We start from the raw sequence: 10,910 nt of genomic DNA on the forward strand, positions 1-10,910 counted from the left end.
AATTATTGCACTCCTGGATGGAACACACCCGTACGTTAATCTAATTGAATAAAATGTTTCCCCGTTTTTATTTCTTGTTTTTGCTCCAAGGGAAATGTTTTATGGTCACTCATGATTCAGTATGTGGCAGGTTGGCTTGGTTCCAGGCTTAAAACTCTTTATATAAGGATTTTTCAAAATGTCTATGGAGAAAATGAATGGGGAATTCTCTTCCGGAACGGGAGCTGAGAACAAGTGTGTGATCTCTGTTGAGCTCTAAAAGAGCATCCTCACATCATCTCTCAATATCTATTATGGGAGTTCAGACAGTCTCACCAAAAGGAAACTAGACCTGGAAATTGGGAATAATAGATTGAAGGTTAATCTGTCTTTTCTTTCTTTAGTATAAACCATATTTGAAGAACCCCATTTAAATGGCCAATCTGCTGTAATTGAAGTAGGGTACCTTTGATTTGATAAAGGCATTGCTTCGGATTTGGCCCTATACGAGGGATCAGCCGAGCAGCATTTTGGTAAACAAACCGCGTCACTGGGTGGCAACGGCAATGGAACCCTATGGAGCCCAAGTGGCGCGAGGCTTGAGTGTCTGACTCTAGGCGGCTAACTCGGTTTACATTTTAAAAACTGCGACAGTTCACACAACTTTAACATGACATGCATATATTATACATCAAACTCTTGAGCTACTTCTGCTCTCAGAATGCCAAAATATAAGCGATGTGATGTAGCCTATAGTTTTTGAGATATTAACGTTTGTTTGGCACAACTCATACTAAACTGCCGCGGGGTTCCGCATTTCTGGGTGGCAAGTGACGTCACGCTGATTCGTCCTATATTCTAATTAGCCCAATATCTGTGAGAAATAAATGAGAACAAACATTTCAGGAACAGTTGTTTCTGGGCTTTACCTGATTTTACACTGGCATAGGGGTGACTAATCACTCAATTTTATTTTTTTATTTTATTTTTTCATTTTCCTTGAAGCTCCTTTCCCGTATAGTCACGTTTGTTTGTTTTTGCAAGACTGTCTAAACCACAGGTGCACGTTCTGTAAATTTACCCACAATTGGAGAACTGACATGAACACAACAAGGTCTTGCGTATCTGCACGTGTTGACCACTCAGGGTGCTTGCATTAACTTAGTGCTGGCAAAGCTTGATGCAACTGCTATTCATGTAATCAGCTGCTGTAGCAATGGTTGCTCAGTAGGCTACAGTTCAGCAGGGCATTGGAACTGTTTTTGACTACTACCAATAAGGCAAATATAATAGTTTTTCACACTTTCGCTGCTGCTACTTGGCCTCATCAACACAAATATTCTTATTCTCCACTGTTGATAGACTGAAGTGAAAGTAGACCCTGAACTGCTCTTCGCTCACCCGTATGTAACTAGGAACACCCTGTGCAGGGTATCTATCGAGTGTAAATATTGCGTTCTCTGCACGCCCAGCCCGTATAGACTGTGTGCTGGTCAGGCTGCGGGGACAGACATTGCTGGGTTCCTGAGACCATATACTTGTCTGATACCTTTCATTCATAGCGTCATACCTGTCCCTGTCAGGCCTCGCTCACAGAGCTGGCATGCGGCCTCTCCTCTCTCTCTCTCTCTCTCTCCCCAGAGGGTTTTCATTGTGCACTTCAATGGCTGATGACAACTCGGCTCACCTGTGTGCTTTCTGCACTCTGGAGCACCTGTGGGCCCCTCCACTCTGGAGCTCTCCACGGTGCTGAACCCGTGTTGACTCATTTTGGTGCCACTCATTTGCCATTTTTTTTGCACATTTAGTTGGCCATAATTCCCTCGTTCAAAAAGCCGGCTCTCTTAGGTCACTGGCAGGGGTGCTCTTTACGAACGATTTCAGCACGATCACATGTAAAATGGCATAGCTGTTGGCTCGCACACAATCTTCCCTGTTATTCCCACTCACACATGGCCTTCATGTGCAGTTAAGATAAACAGACTCAGATTATCAAACGCGTACACTGTAGCATATAGTTGCCAAGCTTATGTTAACCTTGGTCTGAATGGCAGACTCGGCACATGTCCACTCCCACACACATGTAAGAAAGGGGGGGGGGGGTTTGTTCACTTTTGAAGCATGTAAAGTTATGTGTGTCACACTCTAAGATCACCTCTGTTATTATCACATCGATGAATGATAGAAGCTGAAACAAACACATACATTATGCTATGGTTACATTCATGAAGGAGAAGAAAAGCCAGCACTCTCAAAAATGTCCTTTTGTTAATTTAATTGAAGCAGATGGCAGGTACAAACGTTTCGACAGAAGTCTTCCTCAGTGTACAAAGAACCAGGAAATGATAGACCCTTATATACTGTCTGTTACTTCATTCATACTACATTCATCAAATCGAAATTAAATTAATGGTGTGTGTCAGTAAATATGAAATTAATTATCTTTACTAAAGACTCAATATACAATGGAATGAACCATATATGGAGGGAAACACGAGCCAGACATAACATTGGAAGTTGCCAAATATTCTTTTCATAATAGAAGTTAACATGTTTCACCTTAGAGGTGTGTGTGTGTGTGTGTGTGTGTGTGTGTGTGTGTGTGTGTGTGTGTGTGTGTGTGTGTGTGTGTGTGTATTTCATGCTGTTGATTTTATGTGTTTTGATTTTGTAAAGTGTAACTGTATTTTGAAAAGAGCTACATAATGATTATTATTATATGTGTATACCATATGTATTGTATTTATACATATACATATACATACATATATATAAATACATACATATGACAATAAACTTGAACTTGTTCTTGAACTCTTTCCATAAACTTGCACACACCACAGTCTCATACATTGCATGTAAATAGTAGGCTAAATGTATGTACGTGTGTGTGTGTGTGTGTGTGTGTGTGTGTGTGTGTGTGTGTGTGTGTGTGTGTGTTCTGTACAGAACATATGTCCACTTCCCACATACATGTGTATGGCTGACTCAAATGTATACGTCCTGGCCATACGTGACTTTGATAAGCATGATAAGCATGTCGCTTTAGCTGAGTCGTTGCTTTCCATGCAACCCCGATAATCCATATTTGGGCTCAGGGACTTGGATGGACGTAGTATAAAAACCCCAGGCCCAAACTCTGAGCATCAGAACCTGACCGTCTTTGCAGAGGATCCAAGGTAAGTTCAGCAGCAAATGTATGCAGCTAATATTTGTGATGAATCTGTGTCATCTCGGTGTGGACAGATTTCGCTGTCGTCACTCTTTTCTCATCCTCCCAGGTCCTGTGTGTTTTATTTTATTTTTATAAGCACATTAGTTTAATTTTAAGGTTGAACTTTGAGTTTTTTCTACTCATGCGTTTCATGTCTGGCCCAGTCTGGTGGTCGTCTATGAGTCCTCACCTCTCTCTGTATAGAGAGGCAAAGTGACCGCCTACTTCCTGCTTCAGCACTGTACCAGAGATTTTTAGCCGCCATTTATTTTCCCATAGACATTTCGTAAAATGCTTATAAAGATAGTTTTACTTGTTCAAACCAAACGGTTCAGCGATATTTAGAATCGAGAGAGACCATAGAACATTTAACTTGGACCGAAACTTAAAAAACTCCATTGAAAAAATATTTTCCTTAAATCCGCAATTTCTTTTACGTTTTGGTCAGAGTGAATGTTATGTGGTCACTCCTGTTTCTAAATATATCTGAACCGTTTGCTTTGACCAAGTAAAACTATTTCTATAAGCATTTTACGAAATGTCTATGGGAAAATAAATGGCGGATGAAAATCTCTGGTACAGTGCTGAAGCAGGAAGTAGGCGGTCACTTTGCCTCTCTATGTGTAGCTTTATATGATGAGAGAAGCTGTGGCTGATCTTCTCGATCTCCTGCAGGTCTACTGTGGGATCATCAACATGTCTGTTTTCAAGTTCACCGCTCTGGCTCTTCTGCTGCTGTCCGCGTGCTGCTGGGCAGAGGAGGAGGTGGGACTGTTAACCTCAAGGGGAACAATAATAAAATGACAGCTAAAATGTGATGTTTTATCATTTGGCATGTTGCGCATAAACAAGTCATGAAATAACTCATGACTTATTGATGTCGTCTCAAAAGTCTTTACGCCACCTTTCAAAATATCTTATAAATGCTATACGCTGACTTGCATGAGTTGGTGTTGTAAGTTCATTATAGCCTAATAGTATGTCAACTATAACTGTTACCTGAACGTGTTTTTCCTAACCTCTTCACTTTTAAAGTCTGAAAGTCATAATTGGAAAATGTCACTTAAAACACTTGTGAAAATTACAAAATAAGTATGGTTCTTTATCTTTTATTAACTACCACTTAATTAATGCATTGTGTAGCCATTTCTAATTATGTTTATGTTTTCTTCCCTACTCTCATGTTGAACCTGCAGGCAGGTACATAATCCATAATCCATTCTAAAATGATCTGCTCAATTCTCACAATATTAATATTTACTATACATATTCTCACACTATACATAATAAGCAAAGTGATGTTGTCTTGTTGATACTGTTGGGCAGAGAATACAGTGGAGGTGGAGGATTTAGGGGAGCTCTCTGTCTCTGACCTTCTGGAGAGAGCTAACCGTAATCTTGGTGAGAGCCATACACACCACCACATCTGACCTGACACAAATAAACACACACACCCGCACGCGCACGCACACACACACACACACACACACACACACACACACACACACACACACACACGACACACACAAAACGGGGGACTCAAACCTGTGAGCCTCGTGTTGGTGGGCAGGGAATGTACCACTGCACCGCCCCTGCACTGTTTGAACTTTGAGGTGAATGTGTGTGTATGATGTGTTTCAGTCCCGAACATCGATGAGCCCATCCTGATCGGAGGGGACATTGCTGTGGACAACGAGGCGGAGAAGAACGCTGATCCCTGCACCTCCCGAGGCTGCATGTGGGGGAGGTGGACTGATGGGAAGGTCTACATTCCTTACTACATCGCCAATCACTTCTGTAAGTGTCAGCTGTAGGCCTACTACAGCCAGTCACAGCCTACCGCAGGGTTGACGTATTTTTGTAGTCACGCGCACTTCCTGGTTCGCTCGTCGGGAAGTCGATGGGGATTTTTGCATGAGGATTTTGGTTAAAGGCCTGACATAAGGCCTATGTGGTTAATAAAAGTTTATGAAATTGCGAACTTTGCATTCAGCCAGATCATCTTCTCAAATGAGGACCACTTGGTTTTTTTGGGGGTCTAAAAATCACGCTTCAAAAATCATAAAAGTGGTCCTCATTTGAGAAGATGATCTTGCCAAACACAAAGTTTGCAGTTCCATAAACTATAGACGATAGGTCTAGCACATTCCAAGTGTTCCTGCTAGGCCAATGGAATAGTATAGCTTTGGAAGCTGTTTTGAAGTGATGTGCTCTTGCTACTACTAGTACTACTAGTCTGGTTAATGTTGTGTGGTGTCGTCCGGCCAGCCTCCCGTGAGAAGGCCATCATCACCCGTGGACTGGAGTCCTTCTCCTCGTTCTCCTGCATCCGCTTCAGACCCACCCGCACCAGCGACAAGGACTGGCTGAGCATCGAGTCCAAGAACGGGTAGGAGCTTCTCCGCGCCGCGCCGCTAGTGAACAGAGAACCAGAGCTGTGTTTTCATCCATGTAGCTTGCTTCAACTTCACCTCTGTGTATGAAATACGTGTCCTCCTCCTCAGCTGCTACTCCTACGTGGGCCGTACTGGCGGTAAGCAGGTGGTGTCTCTGGCCCGCCGCGGCTGCCTGTACCACGGCACCGTCCAGCACGAGCTGCTGCACGCCCTGGGATTCAACCACGAGCAGACCCGCTCCGACCGGGACAACCACATCAAGGTCGTGCTGCAGAACGTCCAGTCTGGTAACCGCCGTTTGGATATTTCTAGGACTCCCATCGTAGAGCGATGAAACAAATACGATGCAGCAGAGTGGATTGAAAATGATTGCACAAGGAAATTATTTTGAGGGAAATGTGTTTAATAAATGACAAATTAATACTATGGAGACTGTATAGCCTGACAACTTCCTTGCAGTGGAATTTTTGAGGTACCGTAATGAGATCTTGGTACTTTCGATAGGTTACTTTCATTCTTTGTATTCTTTCTATAGCAGATGTGATGTACTAACATAATTGTGCCTTTTATTGAGTTTTTGGGGGTTGTTTTGTTTTCCGTTGAGAACGTTGGGGGCTGGATTGAGATGGTCCAGCATTTTGCTGGACTTACTTGCATCCCTCTCTTGCAGTTGTACTCCCTTCTGTCCAGATTCATCGTCTTGTGTCGTCTTCATCGTCTTCATGTTTTTCCTCTGTGTTTTTAGGAATGGAGCACAACTTCAGGAAGATTGCCACCCTGAACCAGGGCACTCCCTACGATTACAACTCGGTCATGCAGTACCACAAGTCAGAGCAATTCGCTTCGCATTGACACATACGCATGAAAGACACTGTCATGGACATTCAGCTCAGCTCTGCTGTCATCATTGACTTTTGCGTCCTCTTCCTTCCAGGTACGCCTTCTCTAAGAACAACCAGCCCACCATGGTCCCCATCCCCAACTCCAACGTGTCCTTTGGCGATGCGAAGGAGATGAGCCGCAACGACATCGCCAGGCTCAACACTCTCTACAAGTGCTGTGAGTACATGATACTAACGTAACGCTATCAAGTACACAGACACACACGTCTAACTGTTTCACTAATCAACTTCTATTGCTGTTCACTATCACAGAGAAACAGTTGATCAGAGGGAATGTGATCTCCTTGTCATCCACCGGACAGCAGCAGCTGTTGGTCTGGACTCGTCAATACAACGCTAAAAGTGTGGATCTAATAAAGCTGCTTTAATTCTCTCCTCACATTCGTTTTTGTTTGTTTTCTTTTTGTTGGCCGCCTTCATCATATTTAGCCACTGATGGTATAGCCACCATCAGAACTTAACATCTCAGTGAAATGTCATTAACTTCATGCTTCCCGACAAAGACAAACAGCAGAAACTGTGATGAAACGTAGAAAAAATATTTTTTATGCATATGTATTTATTTATTGTTGCTGATATTAAATCTAAACCAATGGCTTGGCCAGTGACCTTAAAACACACACACACACACACACACACACACACACACACACACACACACACACACACACACACACACACACACACACACACACACACACACACACACACAGCAGTTACTGATGTAAGTATTTCAAAGATAGTATTTCAAAAATAGTGCTGCGTTCGTTTATAAGTCGCAAGTCGCAAATTGACACTTGCTACTAGCAAAAATCTAATAAAACACCACGTTAATTCGGAGTTCCTACTTGCAAACTTGGGTATGATTTCTCAACCCCTAGTTGCTCCCAGCGCATCATTTGACGTAATTTCAACTTGGCGCCCACGTAAGAATTTAAAACACATTTCTGACACATTTCTTTTCTTTTCAACAATAATACGCTTTCAGACCAATCAGCATACCACTGCAACAGTTGGTTAAACCCATACAACTAAACTATTAGCTTAGACAGCTAACGGCTATTAGCATCCATGGTTTTGCGACTTGAAGCCTTGAAGCTCGAACGCACGTAGGTCGGAGATGACGCGTTTTCCACTTGCCACTTGCCAGCTCCGTCCATAAACGAATGCAGCATAACATCGTCACACGTACAATTCGGCTCAATTAATCCACAAGAGTCTCAGCTTTCCAGTCATACCCAATTTATTCAATTCCAAGACTGTTTATGGGCCCAATGCACAGAAATATGACTGTTTATGGGCCCAGTGCACAGAAATATGACTGTTTATGGGCCCAGTGCACAGAAATATTCAAATGGAATAGGCGAAAATAACACATTACTGCATGCAAAAAAGCATGGTTTTTGCACAAAACAAAAACCTGGGATTAGCATAAAGTGGGCATGTCTGTAAAAGGGAGACTCGTGGGTACCCATAAAAGCCATTCTCATTCAGATATCTTAAGGTCAGAGGTCATGCACGTGTAAGCCTGCAGCAACCCATGTTAAGAGCTTGTCCAGGGGTGGGATACGAACCGCCGACCTTCGGCTTGGGAGTCAAGGACACTAACCACTCCACCAAGAGAGCTAGCTCCCTTGGTGGAGCTGATTAACATGCCTTTATACTGGAGAGTGAGTTTAACCAATCCACTCGCTATCACACTGGACTGACGAGGAATCAACGCTGATTCACCTCGGTTACACACGTGCATCATTTTGACATCTCAGCGCAAGCCATGCTTTTGCAAGACTGTGTCTAAACCACATTCTGCAACTTTGCCCCCACAATTGGAGAACTGACATGAAGCCAACGAGGTGTTGCATATCTAGCTATTAATGTAATCATCTGTGCTGCAATGATTCAAGATTCAAGATTCAAGATTTTTATTGTCACTCCGTAGTACAAGTATCACGTGTGAAATTCTTGTGCTGTAGACTCCGTTACAACATAGTGCAAAATAACAGGGCATATAGTCAAGTCAAGTTTATTTGTATAGCACATTTCATACACAGAGGCAATTCAAAGTGCTTCACATAAAATGGATGACAGGAAATAAAAGAATAAAAGAAGAGAATAAAATGACAGTGACAGTGCAGTGACATATTCACTGCACATAGGTGCAAATGGCATGGACATACTTTAAACATAATTCGATTCAATTTATTGTTGTCCACAATGTGGAAATTTGTCTTTGGCTTCACAGGTTTGCTTGCACACATGAAAAGTACAGTACACAGACACAGTACACAGCACAGGAAATGAGAGGGTACATAATACAACATATAACAAGACAACAGGACAACAGCACATTACAGACAGCGATAACGGACATGGTTCTGATGTGGATGAGTCTGACGTTTATGAATTTAGCAGATTTATGGCGTTTGGTATGAAAGATTTTTTATAGATGTTCTTGGTTGCTGCAGGAACTCTATAGCTCATTAAAAAGGGGATGTACAGGGTCAGACACAATTTGTCTGGCTTTTCGTGCCACCCGTGTTTTATAAATACATCCAAGTTGTTCTTGTTCTTTCCCAATAATTTTACTTGCCATGTTTGTAATTCGGGACAATCTATTTCTGTTCTTAGCTCCTAGATTCCCATACCATGTACACATGTCAAAGGTCAAAATACTTTCAATAAGGCTCCTGTAGACAGTCTCCAGAATAGCTTTGCTTATTTTGTATGAATCCAATTTCCTGATTAGATACAAACGCTGCATCGCTTTCTTAAAGATGTATTCTGTGTTGGCTGTGAAACTTAGATTGCAGTCAAACATGGTACCTAAGTATTTAAACTCCTCTACTCTACATAATTAAACATAATTAACATTCTATTTGCACAGGTGCAAATAGCATAGACCTAATTAAACATACAATTAAACATTAGACATACGTAATGGTAGCAGCTATAGTACTGCTACTGCATCATTGTTGGGAGTTTATTTGTGTATGTTAAGGAGTCTTGTGGCCTGCGGGAAGAAACTGTCCCTCAAGCGATTTGTGCGTGCTTTTGGGACCCTGTATCTCCTCCCTGAGTGTAACAGGGAGAACAGGCTGTTGTGGGGGTGGTTTGTGTCCTTGATGATCTTCAGGGACCTCCTGAGGCACCGCTGGTTGTACAGTTCCTGCAGTTCTGGCAGCTCACTAGCCTAGGTAAACCCAGCCACCACGTGACCTGCTCTCTCAGTTCCCAGTCACTAACAGGTCTGAGAGCAGGTCACGTGGGGGATGGGTTTACCCAGGCTAGCAGCTCACATCCTGTTACGTGCTGGGCCATGCGCCTCACTCTTCTTAGTGCCCTGCGGTCCATGGTGGTACAGTTCCCGTACCAGGTGGTGAAGCAGCCAGTCAGCAGGCTTTCAATGGTGCCTCTGTAGAAGTCCCTGAGGATTTTTGGCCTTAGCCCAAATTTCTTCAGGCGCCTGAGTCCGTGTAGTCGCTGTTGGGCCTTTTTGACAATGTTGCTCTGTGTTCCTCAGTTTGGTTTTGCAGCGTTTCGGAAGTGTTGTTGACTACGAACGAAGGCATTTTTTTTTTTACTTATGCTGCTTGGCTTTGCAAGGCAGAACACGTCTTGTCACAATGCCTCCTTGTGTCTGTGTGTGTGTGTGTGTGTGTGTGTGTGTATGTGGGTGTGTGTGCGCCCTTATGACAGCATTTCTTGACATCATCACTGATGACATCACATCATTAGCTAATTAGCCGAATTTAAAAAATACGGCACCCTTTACACACCCTGAAGGTTTCAGCCCGATCGCTCGTAAAACGGCATAGCTGTGGCCGAACACACGATTTCAGACGGACAAGCCCGTCTTTATTGTCACACGAACACACCCAACACATGCATGCGGCCACAACACACTCATGCTGACGGTGGCCGGTGAAATATGTCCTCTGCATTTGACCCATCCAGGCTTGTCCTTTCCTCCAGGGGGCAGGCCAGGAGCAGTGGTCGCTTTTTCTTTCCAGCGCCCGGGGACCAACTTCAGATGTTGTCGTCACTGGTCGGATGACGATCTTCTGCATGTTTTTAGTGGGGGGTTATGTACGGAGGAACCCCCTGGGGGGTACGGGGAGAACATGCAAACTCCACACAGAAAGGCCCTTTCGACGAGATAGCCCACCTGGGCAGTAGGCACTGAAGATATGGGGGGGTCACAACTCCAGCGCCCACAGCCCAGGCGAGAATCGAACTCAGGACCTTCTAGCTGTGAGGCGACAGCGCTACCGACTGCGCCACCGTACCCCTTGGACACAGAACTTGAAACAGACAAACAAACAAAGAAAGTCCACATACCCAATTGTATATATAGATTGTATTATGGAAGGTGGTTATATACACTGAGTGTATAGCCCTCTATAGATGTGACCGTGTAGC

At 43.4% G+C, this 10,910-nt stretch overlaps 1 protein-coding gene across 1 annotated transcript; it reads left to right on the forward strand.

Moving 5' to 3' along the window:
* Positions 1-3,889: 3,889 nt before the first annotated feature.
* Positions 3,890-6,671, forward strand: LOC310799572 (hatching enzyme 1.2-like; the record flags this gene model as incomplete). The annotated part of the gene is made up of 7 exons (XM_083662162.1): positions 3,890-3,958; positions 4,528-4,594; positions 4,835-4,990; positions 5,462-5,582; positions 5,698-5,876; positions 6,335-6,416; positions 6,524-6,671. The coding sequence occupies 7 exons, from the start codon at positions 3,890-3,892 to the stop codon at positions 6,669-6,671; spliced, it is 822 nt and encodes a 273-aa protein (XP_083518288.1).
* Between the last annotated feature and the right edge of the window lie 4,239 nt (positions 6,672-10,910).

The sequence above is a fragment of the Poromitra crassiceps genome (genome assembly GCF_964638095.1).
Source record: "Poromitra crassiceps genome assembly, chromosome: 28".
NCBI classification, from domain to species: domain Eukaryota; kingdom Metazoa; phylum Chordata; class Actinopteri; order Beryciformes; family Melamphaidae; genus Poromitra; species Poromitra crassiceps.